The sequence below is a fragment of the Chamaea fasciata genome, unplaced genomic scaffold, assembly GCF_029207755.1.
Source record: "Chamaea fasciata isolate MVZ Bird 193981 ecotype frontalis unplaced genomic scaffold, bChaFas1.0.hap1 SCAF_9, whole genome shotgun sequence".
Taxonomy (NCBI): domain Eukaryota; kingdom Metazoa; phylum Chordata; class Aves; order Passeriformes; family Sylviidae; genus Chamaea; species Chamaea fasciata.
Window position 1 is genome coordinate 9620305 of NW_027094094.1, and position 22817 is coordinate 9643121.

The 22817-nt window shown below is 37.9% G+C and overlaps 1 protein-coding gene across 2 annotated transcripts in view; it reads right to left on the minus strand.

The window, feature by feature from the left end:
- Nucleotides 1-400: 400 nt before the first annotated feature.
- SHOC2 (SHOC2 leucine rich repeat scaffold protein) overlaps nt 401-22817 on the minus strand; it is a 59960-nt gene continuing 37543 nt past the window's right edge. For both annotated transcript variants that reach the window (XM_066190932.1, XM_066190933.1), the window contains exons 3-9: nt 22515-22652; nt 10913-11043; nt 8018-8206; nt 6619-6741; nt 4395-4532; nt 3793-3910; nt 401-1912 (exon numbers count right to left, since the gene is read on the minus strand). In XM_066190932.1, coding sequence (XP_066047029.1) covers nt 1704-1912; nt 3793-3910; nt 4395-4532; nt 6619-6741; nt 8018-8206; nt 10913-11043; nt 22515-22652 — 1046 coding nt within the window. In that variant the 3' untranslated portion in view covers nt 401-1703. The remainder of the gene's footprint in view (nt 1913-3792; nt 3911-4394; nt 4533-6618; nt 6742-8017; nt 8207-10912; nt 11044-22514; nt 22653-22817) is intronic.

The window sequence follows — 22817 nt, forward strand, 5'->3', positions numbered from 1 at the left end:
ACAAAACAAAATGCAAGTAGGTTGAGGAAATATGTCTAAATAAGCACACCTGAAAGCCAGAAATAGTATTCCCAAACTTCTGCATGTGAAACAGATTTCCCATGGCATCCATTGATTTAATTTTGTGCAAAAGGTACAGTCCTGTAAGTCACACTACCCCAGCAGCAATTCCAGTGAATAGAAACTGAACAGTTCTTGGGTAACCATGGAATGTGACTGCCTCAAGTTCTTACCCTCCTGAAAAAGGACAACTGGCCTGCAAGTGCAGCAATAGTGTAAATCTCCCTGAAGCATCTTCTGCCTTCTGAACAGCCAAGAAATTCACGATAAAACTGAATGTCCACTACTTACAGTGTTTCTCTTGAGCTACCAACATCTCTGCACAAATGAAAAAGGTGCCTCTTTTTTAATAGATCGGTTTAATACTGAAACAGATAGGATGAAGTTAAAAAAGAATAATCAAGATACTGAACTGAATATTTTGAAGCAAGTGCCCCAGCTGTGGGGAAAAGTGCATTTAGTTCAGCAGCAAAACAGCACAGTGTGAAGATATTGTGCTTGGACACAGAAGTTCCATAATGGAAGGAGGTACAAGGCAAGTCAAGATATAAAACCATAGTACATTGTTAACCAACCTTAAAACTTACATATATTGCAGTGTTTAAAAGTAAGACACATTCATTTATTGTACAAGGTCTATAAGGAATTCTTAAAATTGCCTGTTGTAGTTTATGACTCAACATTGTAATAAAAATGTACATATATATTATTTCCTTGTCACTTAACTGTACTGTTAGACCTCATGGACTTGTTACTTCACACAATGAAAACCGCTCTTCACTGAGGACACTCCACATTTTTACCAATCTGAAAAGGTTTTACTTGTGCTAGAAAAGACCAACTGCAAAAGGCTCAGTTCAGATATGTTATGCCTGCAACTGATAACTCATGGAAGCAAGACTTAAAAAGGAATTCAAGCTTTTTTTTTTCTTTTCTTTGTGTTTTGACTGCATCCTTTTCACCTGCCAGTTGTTCTGATGAGTATGTTTTTAGTATACAAACTGGTTGATAAAAATTCATCAGCAGAGGCATATAAACTCTAGATATGATTGATTAAAACAGAGCAAATCAGAATAAAACAAAATCCAGTGATTTACTCTGACTGTAAACAATATAAAAACACCATTTGCTTCAAATCTCAAAATAAGTTAAAAGAAAATCCCAACCTCAGGGCATTTGACCCTTTCAGGTTTTGACACAACAACAAAAAAAAAAAAAAAAAAAAAGGAGGGGGGAGAGCAAAACAGAAAAGTTCATTATATAAAGGTTATACATTTCTCTGAACTGAAAGTAAATCAAAGCAAAACTGGTTTTGTCCCCTAAATTTAAACTTTGAGTTCATTGGCAATTGCTTTAAATGAACTGGCATTTTCAGATTATTCAGACAACTCCCATCAAGTTCAGCAAAGAAAACTTAGACAAGCATTTTTACAGAATAAAAAAAAAATCTAAATGGCTATGATTCCTCTATTAGCAGAAACACATAATGCAGTCTTAAATTTGCCTTTTTATATTATTTATATATTTATATATATATAATATAATATAAACCACATATATTATATTATATATACATATACAGACAATTACAACATTAATGCAGTTTGTATTTTTGTACAGTGTATTGGACAAGTCGATGAGCATCAGACCATGGCACGATATGGTCCCTGCATTTTTAGGAACTGAATGATGAAGGAGGGTCCTCCTGCAACAATCTGAGGTGGAAGGTGGCTGAGCGGGCAGTTCTCAATACTCATTATTGACAGTTTGCTGCAAAGAGCCAGCTCAAAGGGAAGGCTGTGCAGATTGGGGTTGTCATTCAAATACAGTTCTTCCAGATTCTCCAGTGTACCTGGTTAAAATAAAATAATAAGTAGTAGTAGTATCTTTTTGATTCATGCAGTTTACAACTTTTAGACAGAGGCTCTGAGTGCACTTGATGACTGTTTCCTATACAGAACCTTGAGTCAGTGAGACTCCTGTTCTCAAGCACAGCAAGTTCTGTTCACCAGTACCTAAGCAAGAGCCAATTTGCTTTAGTTTCTCTGTAAAAATATCCATTAGTGCATCTCCTTTATATAATAAATGAATTGCAAATATAGAGAATAAGAGAACAGAGAGACTTCACCGTAGCTATGTGAAGAGCTATGCAAGTGCAGGCAACATGCAACAGCTATCTAGTCAAAAGGACCTTGGAAATATTTACACCATACAGGATCTATTCTCCCTTTAAAAATACCTATGTCATTCCTTTTACGTAATTAGAATCCACATATTAAAGACCTGAAGCCACAACTGACATGTGTCACAAGAAAAAAGCAGAGGAGTGTGACTTCTCTGCACAGAAAGATTAATTTACAAGTTTATTAAACGGAACTAACAAGTGTGAAATTTTTTTTCCTGAATTCAAATTTTACAGTTTGCCTCTACTACAGACTGCAATACAGGCTAACCAGAAGCTGGAGAACAAAGCAGTTTCTTCTTAAGACTTCCATTCCTCCTTTCAAAAACATAAAAGTCTTCCCCAAAATATTCCCCACTTTCCAATCTTATATACCATAAACGTCTCCTATAACCTATGAGACAATTTAATCTTTCACTAGAGAAAGCAGTAGGCAGGGCTCATGGCATGGAAAACCAACCAAAAGGAGAAGCTATAGAGGAAATAATGAGAAGCAGTTGATAGCATGATACATGAAACAGTCACACCTGACAGTAAGTAACTATCCTCTCATCCGTCAAGACAACCAGCTTTAATAACCAAACTGTACTCCTACAATTCTAGTTAAAATATCCTTACTGATTTTAATTCTACAGTTTGTTTCCACAGCATCCAAACTCTCTCCACTAGCTTATAAATGACAAAGCTCTGGGTTTAGATTATTTTAGGTTTTTCTCACATTGAGGCACATACAAGATGAGCAGCTGTAATCGCTCCTCACCAAAGATGATGTGGCAGACAGACCATGCCTTCTTCATCTGCACATTACTGTTTCTGACCATGTTTTGCCTGGTGTAGCTTGTCCCATCATTTTTTCCTCCATAGTAAGCCTGAACTTTAAGATTTTAACTGAAGTGCTCAGAATGGTGCTCTGGACTAGTATCGTGGAAACCAATTATAGAAGAAACATGGGCTCTCAGTTTCAGATGCTCTGAAACCCACTTAGTCTGAATGTCTCAGGTAGGCCAAAAAAAAAAAATCCTACTCCCTCCTTTCTTTCTGTAGACTTCCTCCACTTTCTTTTCTAACCTCATCAAGGTGAAAAACAATATGAGGGCCTATAAATAAAAGTGTGTGCAGAAGGACTACCAGGAAAAACATTTGCTTTAGCAGTCTACACCTTACACAAGGGTTTTGTCTATGCCATGGCATTAGAGTAGGATCAGTGCACTTCCTTTCTCTCTCCAAGAATAGATTTATGAAGTTGAGTCATGGACAACACAAAAACTGTGAAAGAAATTGGAGATGAGGAATATCACCATTACAAGTTGGTGTGTGTTCAGCAGCTTTCTGCAGCAGAACTGAAATAAAATAGTCCCTCCTTTCCACTACAGTTCAGCAAGATAAAGATGGTACACTAGCGCTGTTCCTGTGGCACATCCTTCACATCAGGCTGCACACATTTAGAAGTTTCAAATTAATTTTGTGGCTTTTACTGATAAGCAGAATAGCTGGCTATGATACGTGCTTTGCCCAGAGACACTGCATCAAACCAGACAATGGGATCTTACCAATTTCCTCAGGAAGGTGTGTCAGAAGGTTCTCTCCGAGCCCAAGGTGCGTCAGATTGGTAAGGTGACCGATTCCTCTGGGAAGAGTGGTCAGCTGATTGTTAGTCAGAACCAATTTCTAAGGGAAAAACACATTTTTACAAATTACCTCAATGTTTTTTGCTTGGAATGACAGCAAGTAACAGGATATGTAGCTGACAAGTGAATGGGTTCTACTCTCCTGAATTTGAACAAGAAAAATTTCATCCATTCAGCAACATTTCAAATCTCTATTAAGCATCACTGAATCTAAAAATTAAAAGGTGCCTAATAAAACGCATACCTAAACATGTAAGATTTCATGAGCATGACTGAATTCCTGGGGTGGTAATGCACTCATGGTACGGCAGTTAAAATCTTTAGGGTTTTTTTGTTCAGTAGTAACTAATAAACCTGGGGAACAGTTAATGGGGACGAATTGTGGGTGGAGTTGCACCAGACTCTTAACTTTTGTTTCTATGTCCAGTCTCAAACAGTTTCCACTCATCCAACAAGCTGCAATTAAATCAGCATGGTGTAAATAAAGGACGTAAGATGTTTATCTCGACCAATTATTGTTTCACCTGCAGATCCTTGAGGTAAGCTATTTCATTTGGCAAGGATTCCAGTTTGTTCTCCTCTAGATCTAACTCTCGGAGTTTCCGCAGATTTCCAATTCCATGGGGAAGTTTCTTTAGGAGATTGTTTGACAAGATAAGAACCTCAAAAAAGAAACAACAACCAAACAGAATTTCAGCAACACAATAAGTAAATAACAGATTAAGATACATTTTTAAAATATATTTTCAAGGAATGTAGTCCAGTATTAGCCTACATTTACATTAAGGAAGTAGTTGAAAAATTAAAAAAGTAAAACAAGTCAATGATTTAACATAACTTTTTCAAGCCTTTAATGATACAAATACATACATTAAGGATATACTTCTTTCAAATATTATTATACATAATAATAAATGCAAAGCAAAAACAATAGAAACCTTATTTCTTCAAATGACCAAAGAAAAACAATTTCTTCCTGAATTTGCCTATCATTTTGTTGTGCTTCCTTATAGCCATCTCACAATCATGTTTTACATTATTTGCTGTGCTTGCCAAGTTCTCCTTAAAAAGCTTAGTACTTCCTCTTCTCCCTGGGTCCCTTTGGTTAGGAGCAGCAGCAAATAAACACACAGATGGGAGCACCTAAGCAGAACACTGGCATTCCAAAACGGGCTGCCATCACACACCCACACCTACTACAGTGCTGAACTCTTGTTTTTCTCCTCTTTTCTGAGCTGAATTATAAATATCCCAGGTTCAAGAAGTATATCCTTATTTGCAGGGTCAGTTAACAGAGTTATTCATTATTCCACAGGGAAGTGAACAGGGGTTAAAGTAACACACCGTTTCTCCTCCAGAGAAATCGTGCAGTTCTTGGAAGTAATGAAGCCTCAGAACAGCACAGTCAGTAGTCAGGTAATTAATTACTGAATCAACAATGCTATTATCTAGTTCTTTAAGAAGGCACACTGAAACATGAGGATGTGGAAGAGCAGTCACCGAGGACCCTCGTGCCAGCCACACACAACCAGCCAAGGTTGCAAGTGCCTGTCTTCTACCAATAATCCCAACTTTCACTGGCTTCATGTAATGTGAAAACACCACAGGCAGGAACAAAATAAAGACATGGTGAGAATGAAAGTGAAAACTGAAGTTAAAAAAAAGCTAATGCCTGAGGATGAGCACAAGCAGCATTTCAGTGACCATCCTTTATGAACTACAACATGCACAGAGCAGTGAGAACAGTAATGTTTTAATCACGTATCAAGGAACAAAGGCAGGAACAGACAGTATTACCTATGTGCAATGCAGCTGACTTAGCACTGCTGTGGGAACCTTCACTTTTGTGTAAACACCGCCCAAACAGCCCTTTGTATTTGATTTTTTTAATTACAGAGAAACACGGTGGTAACAGTTCAGCAAACCAAGCAGCTCTCCAGCTTCAGCAGCTGACAGACCACCAGCAAACCCAGCTGTTAGAGGTTACTAATCACATCAACCACAGCCTTGACTTAAAAGGGCAATTAAGTAACTATTACTCTGTCATAATTTCAGCCCCACACTACAGGAATAATTAAATATTCACAGAAGAAGTCACATTAGAAATTCGCAATTTCAAATATGCCATTTGTTATAGTTCTTCAGCAGATTTTTCCCACCAGCTCACAGAGCCTACAAAATCCCCTCAACTGCCCAAACAAGTACCTCTATCTTTCTGTCCCTCCAAGGCAATAATTTGTCTCTGCTGATGGTACCCTGAGAAACAGGATGAGGGGACAGAGCAGGTTTAGTTCATGCTTTTAACCTATGAGTTCTTCCCCCTCAAAGGCTGAGAATTCCCACCTGGCTGCCTACAAGGTTCACAGAGCTACACTCAAGCCACCCCTGGCTGTCAAACATTTCATTATGTTTTTTCTGATCTCTGTTGCTTCCAGGCTGCTCTCCAGGAATTGAACCAAGTTCAGCAACATTGCATTTACAACACTAATTCCTGTTGAGAAAACAATTCTTTCTACCTGGCTAAAAATATACCTGTACATAGTGGTTTGTGCACACTCACTGACAGCCTAAAGAACAACATCCAAAAGCCGTTGACAACAGCCACAAACAGATGCAACAGGGAATTAAACAGCACAGATACACATATTTTTAGCTTTATTTGACCCAAAAGTAATATTACTTAAACCTGAAGCAGAGAATCCCTATGTTGCAAGTATTCACTTAGCTGTCAATTTATACTCTTCTCACCTCAAGAGAAACAAGCCCAGATACATCCTCAGGGATTTTTGTGAGCTGGTTAGTTGCTAAGTTCAGCTCTACCATACTTGTCCAAGTCCCGAAGTCCAGGGGGAGAGACGTCAGCTGATTGTCCTGTGATTTAACATATCAAACATTTAGGGTCTGCCCTTGCAAAAAGTTGGGAAGGCATCTGACAGATTAAATGAACTGCTAACAGAAATACTTCATAACAACATAGTCGATAATGAAATCAGAAGAATAAAATGTTGGTAATTGGCCAATTTTTTTCAAATTCCACCAAATATTAGTGTTACCAATCTAGAGTTACAGAACTAAGTCTCTGCTACTAACATGAACTGAAGTGGAAAAATTAGAAGCACATCATTCTCACGATCTCACACAGTGGTTAAAACTTTTTTTGTCCTATTTCTGTGAATACAATGGATAGTGGGTTCAAAAAATGAACAGAAAGTTCACCGTAACTTACAAACGTGCTACCAGCAAATGTTCAAATCCTAAAAATATAGAGACTTAAAAGAAAATCCAAACAAACCAACCAAGAGAACGAATACCACCACTAAAAAAACCTACCAGAACCCCACTGAGGGGGAAAAACCCCAACAAACCCACAACCAAAAAACACCACAACCATGTACTTTAATGGCCCAGAGTAAAAGCATTTGAAATTACTCTGAACGTGTTACTCCTCAAAATGTTTCTAAAGTATTTGATTTAGATCAGACACCACCAAATCTTTTTAAAAATGGTCATACAAAGTTCTGGTAAACAGGCAAAGTTACAAATAGGTATGTGATAAAAAACTGGACTTAATGCAAATTGAGGATTCATTTGTGTCAAAGTGTATTCTAAAACAGTAGCTGAGCTTAGCTACTGCTCAAGCACTTCTTGAAATAAATCTATTCATAGAAAAATATCATCTCTTTTCCCTACTTTAACCATATTAGCACACTTAAAAGTTCTCTTGCTGTGCTCTTCAACTATTGCCTAAAGTCTTAGGTTTTGAAAGACTATATTAAAAAAAATTGTTTTATATAATTCTGTTTATAATGTAAACTGTAACAGTGTCTGAGGGAAAAATAAGCTAATCTACGTGCTTGTGTCATATCCCATGTGGATATTCAAGAACTTTGCAGGCAGCTTTCTTATTTTCACTGTTCAAATTCAAGCAAATGTGACCAAATCTTAACTAACAAACATAAAGACAAATTAATAATATCTTGATAGCACAATTTTAGACTAATACAGAATTATTTATATATGTGATAGCAGCAGCCTCCACTTCAGTGTGATAAATTCATTCCTTACATTATTAAGTCTGCCAAAATTCACGGAGCAGCAAACAGTGCTCCTCATTGATTTTACACAGTAGCATGTTTCTGTGCCTCACCTTCATGTTCAGCTTACTTAATACTTTAGCTCTAGAGAAAATTCCAAAGGGGATTTTATTGATGCGGTTGTGCTCCATGTTGAGAGAGTAGATTGTGGAGAACTGGGACGGGCCACCCACAGGATAGGACTGGAAGCAGTTCCTGGCCAATGTTAAACTAGTCAGTTTGACAAGGCTGGATAAAAGACCCTGTAGAAAGAAGAAAACCACCCAAGAACTTAGGACAGATTTATTTGAATGCATCTCTTTTCCCTTATGGGTCTAATTAGAAATGTATTTCCCCCCTCAAGTCCATCCCCTGAAGAAGTGTTGCAACACACAAACCAGTGTTAAATTTGATAAAACTTCCTCCAGCAACAACCTCTGCTCATAGTCATCAGCCACTACCTTATTTCCCCCTTCCTCCCTGCACGCTAACAAATACAAAAAAAGCAAACATACCACATTTAAAAGCACAAGTTTGGGTGGTTTGGTAACTCTTTTCTCCTCTGAAAGCAATTTTTCTAATGACACATTGCTCCAGGAGCACAGGGGCAGCATGTCCATCCTCAGCAGCTTTTTTTTGCTCCAGCAGCTCATATCCAAACAGGGCCCAAAGAAATATCAACCCCATACAATGGTTCCCAAAAAAGGCATTTGATAATTCCAATACAAATCTTTGGTAACTTCATAAAAATCCATATTGGGATCACAACTCGTCAGTGCCTTGTAATTATACCATAATAGTTTCAGATAATCATACAGAGAAAAAAGAATAGAATGGGTTTGAAAATTCAGTTGGTTTTCCCTCTTTCTAAAATATTCCTAAGTACTTACTGCTCTATTCCCCCCACCCCCTTAAAAAACGAAAAGCAAGAAGTCTGTAGTTAAACTGGATAGCAACAGCTGTCCTTAGAATCCAGAGTTTCATTTCTCTTGACAATCTAATTAGACTCCGAAATCCCAGCAGCCCATATCTCAGTTTATCTGTTAGTTACGTGCCAAGCACGTTGCTGGAACTGTGGAGATGAATAATGAGATTTAAATTACTGCTGAAGTGTCACCTTTGCTTATTATACACCAACTTAAAGCCAGCCCTATTTGCTTAAGTATTACAGAAATTGGAGATTTATGCACGTTATTACATACCATAAATAATGCAACATCTGCAATCAGGAATGAGCGGTAACAAGATAAGGATTCCAGCCATATTCCTAATGTCAGTATTTCTGGATTGCAATTTGAGCTCCATATTCACTGTAAATGCTTTAAGGACATGGCTTTGCTGTTTCACCAGGAAAGCTTTGGCTATTCTTATAAAAAGTTTATTAGCATTATTGTAAATGAAGTAGTATCTAATAGGGACTTATCTACATGCCCTGGCTAAAATTTTAGACACCAGGGGCATCTCAGCAAGTATCAGTGAAGCATTTTCCCCCCTGCAGATAAAAAAAAATGGATCTTCAAATCAGTATTAATCTAACCTAATCATTAATTAGTATAATCTTTGGTTAGGAAATATTGTTTCTACCTATACTTTAATTAACAGATATTAAGTCCTAGGGTTAGACAGTCCCTGAGCTCTAACGCATTTTATTGCTTCAGATGGATCTTGGCATTTCAAAAAGCTGATTTTGAAGTCTGCTTGTATACCAAAAAATATCTAAAATATGTTAGCTAATTCACTCTAATAGCCTAGAGTAATTAAATGCATTTGAAGGGAAGCAAGAGAGCTTTAGCAGTACAAAGAAAACAATGCTCTTACATCTATGAGAGCTGTGGCAGAGATGCCTTCTTCCAGCCCATCCTTTTAAGATAAAATATTTATTAGGCATTGTGTCGGCAGCTTCAGTTATGTTTTGAAATTCAGAAATTTCTTCTACAAATGCAGTTCTTTGTCTTATAGCACAGCATGTTTTATTTTAAACAGATTACACAATAAACTGTACACTTCTGCAAACTTAACTGTTAATGTATCATTGGCAAATATACCTGAAGAAGGCAGCACAGTCACAAAGAGGTTTGTATTATGACTGAACATGTTTAAAGCTCACATTAGCTTTTTGTAATTACACCACTGTCGCTTTTGTAACATGTCTGGGTGGAGTGGGCTATCTTAGCTCTCATCCTAAAAGCAGCCTGGTGGCTTTCACTCTAGCATTTTCTTAAATTATAGTCTTGCCCAAACATTTATTAAATTCTCTGTTTCAGTCTATCATTGCTGAGTTCAGAAATTTATCTGTAGAAAATCAGTTACTTACTGTCCTTTGTTACTGTAAATGCTTTGCCTAATTCCAAGTGCACTTTTTTCTTCTGTTTATAATTTGCTATATACATCTTTAGATAACCTGTTAACTCATTTTATACTAGTATTTTAGACAACTTGGGTCGTGGTGATGATAGCTTAGGAAAGCAGTTTGACCATCATTAAAACAGAAGAGACTGTAAACTTTATGTTGTGTTATGAAGTCTTCATCTTAAAAGGTTCTCAAGAAATTGAATAAATATCCAAAATACGAAGTAACCACATCAGGTTTTTTTTCTGTCGTCTGAGCAATTACTTCCAGGCACTAATGCTTCATGAAGCAGAAACACTGAGAAACACTCATCTGGATTGAAGGGTGGGAATCTGGACTCATTATTTAAGATTTTCTAAAGATACAGGACAGCAAATACAAACACATTAATTGCTCCCAGTTTTGACTCAAGTTGTATGACATTAGTCCTTCTATACTGATTAAATATACCTAATATTTACACAATTGACATAATTCACATTACTTTTGGGTTAAAACAAAGGGTATTCCTCCAAGTTAAGATTCAAGACGAAATATTTTCCCATGTTCCACTCCCTTTACAAAACATCGATGCCCTCCAGCAGCATTCCCTCCCCAGTCCACTCCCTCTACTCCTCACCTCTGGTAAAGTAGAAATGTTGTTGTTCTCCAAGTTCAGCTCATCAAGTTCACTGCATTTTGCTAAAGACTTGGGAATTGCTGACAGCCTATTGTACCTCAGGCCAAGACGACTTAGACTGGACAGGTTTCCTAAGGGTAGAAAACAGGTGTTAATATACTGTGAGAATCACACAAATGCACAGAACAAGGTGTGACTTCCCATTCTTCTGTTGCCTCTCACCCTACACTTCAAAATTTCATATGGTGAAATGGAACTATCATCCCAAAACAGGAGATACACAGATTTCCAGGGCTAAAGTCAACCATACAGTAGATTGTGCATATTAAGTACATTATTCTGAGGTTCTGCATAATATGATGAACAAGCAAGACTCATGTCCTATTATAAAAGTCCTTCTATCCCAAGCTTTCTATCATACTATCATTTTCCAGATGTCCCCAAAATGACTTTTTAAAATTACAGACAGTATCATTCAATGCCATGACTCATATTACCAGAACCTGGGCATGCATCATACAACTCAGATCCTGGCAAAACAATTTCCTCTGCAGGGAAAAAAACCCCACGGTTTTACCATCCTCCAAAAGCAAGAAAGCCTTTAATAGGTGATAGGAAAAACCCAAAATTTCCAAGTTTTTGAATGATACTGAAGCTTTCAACAATGCAAGCAGCAAAATATCTCTTTACTGAACCTGGTCAAAATATACAGTAAAAATTCCCCTACATCACCAAAGAGTTGGGAATGTAGAGAACAAAAACTTAAAACTGGAAACAATGATGTATGTTTCGCTGTTGATTTTGAAACAGAGAAGTCACAAGGGCAGTGAAAGTAAAACAAAAATAAGCACAAAAAAGAGCAGAAAACAAAAAATCTTAGCTCCCCCATAAGACTGCAACTGAAAAAAATCCAAAACCCACAAACCCCTTAATACAGAACAAAAATTAACTACATCTTACAAATCAAGAAAAAAAGAGGATGAGTTTTCAGTGCATATCTGATAATTATCTAATAAGCTCAGCAACAAATTTTACTTAGTACCATCAACAAATAAACGAAAGGCGAAACAGGCAGCTACACACCATTGCTTAACTAGCAGTACCTTCAACTGTGATTATGAGTTCTATTTTTTAAAGTGCAGGATTCTAAGCAAGTATAAAATTAATTTTTATAGAAGCAGCAAAGAAAGTGTTCACCTAATCAGAAAAAGGCATTTATAATCCAAGGTTATCAATATTGCACTCCAGTGCACAAATCTTCATCTGTTAAATCCTGCCATGCATATACACACTAAAGAAAATAATTAAGATGTATTCTGATCCTACAGTCCACTAGTATAAAGACATGTATGTGTACATAAATTAGCTATTTCATGCTGTATTTGTGAGATCAGGCACTTCTGACTGAATAAAAAACTGGCCTCACTTCACACAAAAAACCATTCTATTGCAAGGCTCCAAGATCATTAAGATTTGCCATACTAGGGATGAACAAAACACACCCTGGCTCTATCTCTCTGAATTGTTATTTAATATTTTACTAAAGAATGAACAACATACACAAAATAAGATATAAACCTACTATTCTTTTCACTACCTAAAACATGCGCTAGATGCTGATCTGGATTTTTCAGGCAAAAAAAGATGAACAGGGAAGTAGACAGCGTGATGCCAACTGTTGCTTAGCAATACAACATTGCTGTGCCAGTTCCAGATTGTGAGCACAGGCTGTATGTATATGGCTCTCTTCCTACCAGCAATGTGGCATTTCAGAAAAATGAAACAAGGCAGCCACTAGAGAGAGTCAAAATGTACCACAAAGAAGAGAATGACACACGTTGGCGATCCTCATGACATTATCAGAAAGGAGGCATAAATAGCAGCTCCCAGTAATTTCTCCTTATCATAAGTAGCATTTCTTAATAGAACTTTATCGCTGTTTCTTTACTAGTGATCTTTCTTCTTCATGGGAAAGGCACACAAAGGCGCTACAGAAGACACATCCTGTGGGTACCACATTCCTTATGATTGTTTTACACACCACAGCACTAAATACAATTATTCCTGAGAACAAACCAGATAAAAAGTCAGCTGGAACTGCATCAGTAGCACCTCTCCCACTGCTCCTGGAAGGACTGTCCTGGGCCCAGCTGATGCAGGCAACATGAGCCACTTTCTCATTTCAAACCTGAATTTATTGACAGCCCATTTACAGCCACTCAGTGTTCGGTCAACAAGGCTCAGGTATCTTTTCATCCTCGGAGTGCATAAGCACACCTCACCGTGAATGCATCGAAGTGTGAAATCCTTATCAGCCTTTAACTTGACATGCTGGACAAGCCAGATCTTAGTCCCACCTTCACAAAACAGGACGACCCTTACAGCTCTTCCCTCTTCCCCGTGTGTTCAAGTTAACTTCTAACAGGAATGCACCACTGCAATGTTAACATTTGCCTCCCCGGTCCAGGGGCCAGCTAACACGAAAACCAAGTTTTACACTTTACAAACTGTTTTACCACAGCAACCGTTGTAAGTTGCTCAAGACCACACCTGGTGCACTGAACCATCAAATGATCCCGCTTACAGCTCCCTGAGCTCAGCGTTACCCAGCTGATACTCGGATTTGGAGCTGCTTTGCAGGGCTTGCACACATCTCCACCACTTCCAGCTCAGCTACTGCTTTCCGAGATGGAACAGCACTAGGTAGCTGCTGATGGGCTGTCAGTTTAGGCCTAAGGAATAAGGCAAGGAAGGACACAACTGATCGCGATCAGCTCAGCCACGCTGCCATGGGGATCATCTGCAGCTGTACTTCTGTCACTGCAGCGGTACCTCAGCAGCTCCTCTGAAACAGCCCCTCACAGGTAATGACTCAGAAAACGCTGCACTAGATGTTCACGTACGTGACAGTTTGATAACCACAAATGAAAAGGAGATACCGGCACGAAAAGCAACAAGCAAAACCCCTTCCAGCTTGTTCTCTTGAGAGGCTGTTACGAAAATCCTTGTAAACTCAACTGCCTTATTCATTGGTACTTCTAAAAATAAGATCGCAAAGCTTAATTAAGCCCTAAACTCACACCAGGCCTAAGCAAGTCACTGAAAAATTGCTTTAGTTCAACTTTTGAAAGAAACAGTCACTCTTGGCAATGAGGTTTCACAGACGCCTTGTCTCAGGTCCATCTTCTCACCAGCACAAAGTTAACACCCATGAGCAGATCCCAGCTCTCAGGGTTGAAGCAACCTAAGCAGAGAATGAATAATCCCTTCACTGGAGTGACTTTATGTCACTCTCAGGATTAGTTGCTTCATTTACACAGAAGCAAATTAAAAATCCTTGGAAGCATGCAGATCCAGAAATATTGAATTACACTGTTACAATAAAAGGGATCCAAAATAGATGGTTTAAATTAATTCTTTATTAAAGGTACTTCAAAAATATAAATCAAAGGAAAAACAGGCGTTTGCCAATCCCAAAACAAAGAGAAGACAGCAAACAGAGCAGGAAATTATGCTAACAAAACAATATATTTTATAAAGACCACCTGAAGTGGTCTCCACATCTCTTTTTAAGTATTTCAAAATCAAGAGAAAAAAGAACTGGTAAGCTGAGTAGTATAAAGAAATACAAATCCCTAATTCAAAGTCCTTTCAGTGCTTTTTAAATGGAGTGATAAATGCTGTCTTCTGGGATATGTCTTCCTTTCCCTCCCTTAGTTAAAATAATCCTTCAAATTCCCTATCCTCAGATGAAGGGTCATTAAAATGTGAAACTTAGTTCATTGAGTTAATCTGCTATCAGGATCAGTTGCTTTATTTTAAATAAACAAAAAGCATCAGATCAATTTAAAAATCTGTTCACTAAAGAAAACTACTACAGATAACATTAAAAACACAAATTGGACGTACAAGAGCTGTGCACATCAAAACCCCATAAGATCATAATCAACAATGTACGTGAACTTCGGCACACAATAGAAAATTGAAGGAACTAGCTACAAACAACATGGCACTATTAAGTATTTCAGATGGTCTAACTTGTATAAATATTCTTAGATTTTGATTTGACTCAACTTGGCACACAATGAGCAGTCACCTACTAAAGAACATGTTTTACATGGCCACATGTTATTTCATAGAGTGCCATGTGCTTTATTAACTCAGGGATCCTCTCCTAGCAAAGAAAAATTGCTGGTTTGCATATAGAAGATACCAGGTGTCATTTTTAACTAACTGAAAGCAAGAGGTACAGCCAAAGTTAATAATACTTTTTCAAAAAAAATCCAGCTTGATGTCACTTTAAAAAAGCCACACAGCAATTAAATTTAATACACCACATGGTATTAATCTTGCAGTGAGAATAGCAAAGATGATAATATGAAATAAATTTCAAATTGTATGGGAGATAGTAGAGATGGTCAGTTGTGAACAGAGATTAAACACTGCATTCAGATATTTCAACAGTGGCTCCTGGTCTAAAATAGCCCTGAGTCAGAAGATGCCTGTACCACACTTTGGACTTACTATATATTAGTTTTCCAGATGTCAGCCAAACTCTGTGACAACTTTTTAACTGTTTAACAGATTTCTAGGTGAAAGGAGCTGTTGGTGCGTTTAATCTAATCTCTTATCAGAAAGCAAACCGGTCCCCCTGATAGCTGGAGAGTAAAATGAAAGGCTTTAGATAAAGTGTTTTAACCTTCAGTTGCAGTCCACAAGGAGAGAGCAACAGCACCAAAGTGACTGGTCCAACAAGACACCCCAAAAGAGATCTCAGTGATCTTGTTCCAGAGGAAACCAGAACAAAATCCCATAGTCATTATCCATCTGGTCTGGGGGCACCTTCTTCCTAAACCGAAGCCCGTGGGTTTCTATGAATTTAAACTTGTGTCACCAATCATCATCTGAGACACAACAAATCCCTTCTACAATCCCCACATCCCTAATGTTTAATATGCTCTGGCTAAAGGATGATGCCCTAAAAAATTGGGAATGGGGCCAGAAAGGTGATGGGTGTGGGAGGGCAACCATTCTTATCAGAACTGCAGAAGAAAAGAGAATCCCTCCTGATCATTGCTACTATCAAAGCCAAAGCATGAAATGTAATTATTCTGTTCCAAATACAAAAGTATAGTAAAACACAATACAAAGTTTGACTTAATTTTACAGGTTTAATAGTAAAGTGACTTCTAGTGTATTTTAATTTTTCTTTTCAGCCACCAGTACCTCCTGATGTACCAGGCAGGCCAGTGTAGGAGGCAAAATCAAATTCACAAATTATCAAAGTCACCAGGGTCCATCATTTTTTGCCCTCCTCAAACCAAAGTGCAGTATCCTCCTTCTGCACAGTCTAGGAGTTCTGATAAAGATGTTACCTATCAGAAAGCTATTTAACATTAATTTAAAATTAGTCTCCACCATCCCTACGAGTTTAAATGCCATCTGAAGAGAGCAAAGAGTTGTCTCTACTTTCAGTTTAACAGTATCATCTGACAAGTTTTCCCTCATTATATCACTATTAAAATGCTAAATTGTGACCATATCGGCAGTCAGTTATTTTCCAGCTCTGATTCCAGACTGTAACATTGCTGACGGTGTGAAAGATGCACACAAGATACTTGTAAAACCTAAGAAACAGAGGCTCAGGTACCCAACATGCACCACACACAACACCTGCATAAGGCTAGAGAGCACAAACTCTTAGGGACATGTTTCTGAAACTGTCTAAGCAATGAAAATTCAACTTAAAACTCATTTAATATGCGTTCATCAAAATGCATGTAACTCACAGACCTGCTCGTCTCAATTCTGATGTGTTCCTTTGAATCACTCTTCCCTTGTGCCTGCTTCTCACATAAAGAAAATAAGATCATAGGCTTTTCCTTTCTGCAGTATACTAATCATTCCAAAAATGCTGAGCTGCAGTTATAATGCATCCATACACATCGGTCTCCGCATCTTATTACTGTGTGATGGTACACGCATTCACTAAAATAAACTGTCCCCACTCTAGTCTAACCAGGATGAATATCCAACCCAAACACAAAATAAAAAATATTTTCATGAATACATTGAATCAATAAACTCAGATTTAACTAGCCGCTAGAAGCTACCCTAGCCTTTAATGAAAGCAGTACATATGCATTTCACTATATTTGGTTTGCACTGGAAATGTATTAATTAAAACATAAAATGGAAATTATAATTAGCTGAAAATGATACAAAAATACAAAAACACTTCACATTGAAACAGAGATGAAAACAACAGCTGGACCTTATTTTGAGCTATGAATGAAAGCATTGCATTTTACTCAATTCACACTGCATACAGTAAGACAAAGCGACTGAAATTTATTTAATTTAATTTTTCATTGGTAGGTTTTGGGGTTTTTTCCCTTTTCAAATGACTGTTTAAAGCCTTTCTGGGAAATTAAAGATTTATATATATGTAAATCATATTGTATGAACAGTTTATACCTAACTGGCAGTGCAATAAAAACATTAACCTTTCTTAAGTGAAAGATGTGTTTAATTTTTTAAGTCTGCCGTACTATATAAAACAAACATATAAAATACACAACACACGAATATATCTTCACAATTTTAGCTAATTAAGCAATGTGAGAATTATTTTATGGAGACCAGGGTTCCATTTTGTATCCTCCCTGCAGCTGAATGCTGCCCAACAGCAGATACCAGGAGAACCTACAGAAAGGGGAAAGGACACCCTGAAACTTCCTGAAGAGTGAGGGAAGATTCAACAGTAACTTCCCAAATGTAGAAGCAACTGTTACAGTTTTCTTCTGCACAACTGCCATGTCACACTGTGAGCTCTTAGCGTCTACATCAACCCATGCAAACACTGCACCGTCCCCTGCCCATCACATGCAGCACTGTCTGATCTTCACTAATGAGAGGCAACACCTCACAGCCTCATCCCTGCCCTTCTGAACTCGGGAGGACAAAATGAGCAAGTCCCCTCCCATTTACCCTCCACTTGACATTTTCCAGTCATTTTCGCTACTTTACATTTACTAAGTCTAGAATTGACTGCAACAAGAACCTAAAGTTTTCCTTTATGAGACCACCACAAGAACTAGGCAGGGCTAACAGTAATACAAAAATTAGAGTATAAGAGTGGAAGCCACTGCTTTCAATCAGATAAAGAAAAGGCTGAACTTATTGCAATTGCCCAATACTAGCAGAAACCAATTAAATAAGTTTAATTAACTGCATAGTCCAAGAACAAAACCTTGGACAAAGCACCAAATGTTGATCAGATCACCCGAAGTGAGCCTATGGAAACAGGCTTGATGCCACAAAGCACAGAATGCTCACTGACCAAAGCACGAAGTCATGCTTAAATGTTGAGAATATGAATATTGCTGTGAAAGCTGGAGCAGAAGCCTCTACACTTTGCTCCATCAGAACAGTGAGTAATTAATAACACCAAACCCACTGGTCGCATATGAACATTGCCCCTGATCACTGAGGGAGCTGCAGGTGCTCAGACATTTCAGAACGAGACTCCTGCTTTTGCTAAACCTGCCAAATTTAAAATTTCATTTTAAAGTAGTTTCTCATTTCTTCAGTCACATTTCTTCAGAAATATCTTTACTTCTAGGGACTTAAAGCTCTCAACCGCAGTTTTGCATAACCTGAGCCGCACCAATTCCGTACATCTGGTTCCGATCAGTGCTTCATGTTTTATCAACTGTAGGTTTAAAGAGCACAACAGTCTCAGAGGTACACGGGGTTAAACAGGTTAGAAGTGTGGTTTGGAGCACAATTTCAACCAGAAAAATCAATAAATAAATATACTATTTAATTTCATGAAAGCTGTGATTTCAGCTTCTGAGGTATAGTGCCACAGCGAAGGGCAGGAGGGTAGTGCAGAGCTGTAAATACAACTCCCGTTTTCCTAACCATCTCTTAGAAACAGTGCTAGTCAAACACTGGAAAGTGTGTCCATTAGCAGAATTTTCTGTGCTTTTAGAGTATAATTTTGGAACATCTACAATTGACTATTCTTTTTCTCATTAAAATATCTGTTGCCTTAGACATCTGTGAATATGGCACATTTGACTATAATCAAACTGCACACGTAAGCACACAAAACTAGAAAATCAGAAAGCAGATGAAGAATCTGGTATTTTTAAAAGCTGTAACTGTTTCTCTTATATTCCTCTGTCAAATAAGTTTTTCCATGCTTTTACATACGAAATTGTAAATGTGAGCACATTTGTACAGAATGCTAAAATTAAAAGTTCAAAGAGGAAACACTCATAAATGTGGTATTTGCAGGACAAAATTATCTAAGCTATCTTGTAATCCTAAGAAACAATTTACTCCACCCAAAATTTGTTTTCAGTCTCAAAAGTCCAATTAATAGCTTTAATATAAATGGTATGTTGTCCACCTTCTTCTATATAACTTTTGGATATATTAGCGTGCCAGCTAAGTATACAGAGATAAGACACTGTGTAAATAAAAGTAGCTAACAATTCCACCACCCTCCAAAAGAAAAAAAAAAACACCAAAACATGGAGGGGGGAGGGGGGGATGCAATCTGCAATGAAAACACTAAACAGCTATGATCCTACTATGATTTTGATTCTGGGCTTGAGACTCTCAGAATGTGCTAAGCCATTTCACAAAGCTCATTTTTCTTACAGGAAGTGATCTAATATAAAAAGTACTTTACAATTTTCAATCAACAGAAATACAGATATGAATGTATTAAGCCAATATCTATAAAGCAAGGCATTAGATCACTTCCTGACAACAAATATCTAAAATCGACATTTGTTACTGCACAAAAGCATGCTTCTACAGCTTTAGTTGAGAGAAGAACTTGGTATTTTACAGAGTGGGAATATTGGCTCTGCTACCTCTGTATCACTGCTGATGCATAATCCCCTCCCTGCCACTCCCCTGCATGTCACCCTCACGTCCCTTTCTCACAGCTCCAGCACATTTCAGTACATGCTCTTAGTTACCAAACAAGCTCTATTTTTTAAATTGGGCAGATTCTGAAATCTTTCTGTGGTAAAACCAAAACTTGTTTAGACAGTCCAGCAGCTACTTTAAGAGGGTTTTTTGATGGAGAGGCAGGAAGGGGTCCTTTCTGAGGGGAGAGAGAAAGAGAAAGCAAAGGGGGCTGTTTGTTGTTCAAAGCAGCGTGACAAAAAACATCCTTCTCAAGAAAAAATGAGGCCTCCATCAACAGGGTGTCAGTGGGGGAGGAGGGGACAGACCTGGCAGTAATGGGAAGTCTGGTCCATAACAGGAGGCTCACAGAACATCAAATATTTATAACGAGCGAACATGCTTGGTCTGTTTCGTCCCTGGTCTGTAACCCAGTTTGACTGAACTGAGAACCATTAACAGCGCTCATACAGTGAGCGTCCTGACACCTGGAAGCGTGTACATGTTGCAAGAAAAGCCAGTCATGGCAAACAGCAGGCAGACACCCAGGAGCAGGGAAGAGACAGAAACTGCAGCAAGAGCTCCAAGGGCCGCCCCAGCCGCACGCCGGCGGCCACGCGCCATTGACTCCCCGGGTCTTTCTCCGTACTCAAAGTTTCTCGCTGAACAATCCCAACCACAAAGCAGGCTGTAATCTAAAAATCATGCCACAACTTGCTTTAATATGTTGAACCAAAACTGTGATGACTAAGAAAAAAAGCCAATGTTGCTGAACTGGCTACGGCTGCCTTTTCTGCAACATGCATAAATGTAGGCTGATCGTTATCATTTAAGATGGAACCTAAAGTTTTTCCCTTCACTATTAAATTCTGTTTGCAAACCACATGATGCACAAACACTGATTTCTGTTTAAGTTCTTATTTAAACACTATTTTTTAAACTTACTGTTTACAAGAAAGATTTTTCCAGTGGAGCAAAAACTGAACAAGAGTGAGGTTAATGACACAATGGCTCACTGCCGTCTCCTACCATTATTCAGCTGTCTTTGGTGGTTTCTTAAGCTCTAAAACACTGATATTCAGCTCAGATAAGCATGTAAAGAGACAGCTACCAACATTTAAATGCAAGTAACTTCTAAACATTATAAAGACAATGCAAGGGAAAAACTAAACAAAGAAAGTAGAAATCCAGTCCAACTAGCTACGAACCTGACTCAAAAGAAACCATCTAAGCTTACAGAAACTTTCTGAAGAAATAGGTGAGTCCAAAGTATCTTGATTGCAGAGTGAGCAATTTCCCATCTATCACAAGTGACTTAACTGCCTAATAACTTTGTGCCTCTCCTACACAAAGACCTTTCCCGGTAAGTACAGTCTTGCAGCATATTACAAGTGAGATTTCTCTGGTCCCTTGAGAAGTTCAGTGACTACCAACCACCAAACAACTTAGTGAACCATACTACTACCCTGTGCAGGAATTAACAGCATTAGTCTGTAAGCCTTGAATATGGAAATTTCACACTTGCTTATGGAATTTTTCCCATAATTAACAGTTTATCCAGGGAACTCACTCCCTAAATGTGACACATACACTACACATAAGTGTTATGTAAAACAACATTCAGCAAGATCTACAAAATAGCAACAAAAATAAAGGCTGTACTTATGAGTGGTCTAAGATAGATGCAAACTCCAGATGGAATGGGATCTCCAGAGTTTACAAATATCATCAATCCAGGAAGGAAGTTTAATTCCAGTGGATACATCACCAGTGTAAACTCTGCTCAGGTCAAACTTTCTCGACCAAAAACCACAGTAACTTCATCCTCAACAATTTACTGCTAGAAAAAAAGCTGGAGTGTCATTAAATGGTTCATCACTTTACTATGCATTAAAGTACGTTAATAAATATATTTTTTACTTTACATTGAATAACATTAAACTGATAATGTTCATTCTTCTGAGTACGTTCTGCTGACAGAGCTTAAAATCATGATGGCCTTGTTTTCAGTCTTTTAAAATCACAGCAGTCATCTTTTTCTGCCATCTGTTTAAAACCAATTTAATGAGATAGAAAAAATCATATTTTGTTGCTTTATCCCATATGAGATTCTGAAACCAACAAGCAGGATTGTGTTTATCTTAGCATATATTTCCCAATGTAAGTTGCAAACTCTCTGTATTCTATTGCATAAGAGCATGATGACCTTGTGGACTTGGGAGATTTTTAAGACGTTCCACCAAAGAACATAACATAACTAATTTAAAACATTTATGATTTTAGTTCTATTTTTCTTTAGGCAAAGACATAAGTTAAAATTATCTGCCAAAGTACTACACTTCAACTATAAGTGAGCCTTTCATTTCTTTATATGCTCAGTTTCATTACAGAATGAACAAACAAGCAGCAGGCACTTCCTTATAACCACAGAACACCTTAAGATTTAGAAGAAATGGATTTGGATTTTTTTCACCGTAACTCTCATTCTTAAATTATTTAAGGTAACATTCAAGGTAACAAGCACACCTTGCTTTAAATCCCAAGTGTGAAGCTGTGTTGAGCTGAGCACCAGTCATTCTACAGCCACCAACAAATACTCATTCTTAAATTTGTTCCCCTTACTGAACATTTTGACATAGTGATTTATTTTCTCTTCTCCAGCCTCTTCACATACCTATGGTTTCTGGCAGGTCCAGGAGCTCATTGTGCTGCAAGTCAAGGTTGGTGATCTGCGTGCAGCTTCCAATCTCTTCTGGAAGGTGTTCAAGCTGATTGTGCGCTACATCCAGCGTTATGAGGTTACACAACTCACCTAAAAGCACACAGGAAAACCAAAACATAAAGGACTTTAACGTACAGCTCTTGACAATGACCTCCACACAGAGATTAATAGAATCACACGGATTTGGGGATAAGCTGAAAAAAAGCTACTGCTACCATGAAGTTATACATATAAAATAAGGTATTACTGCATCAT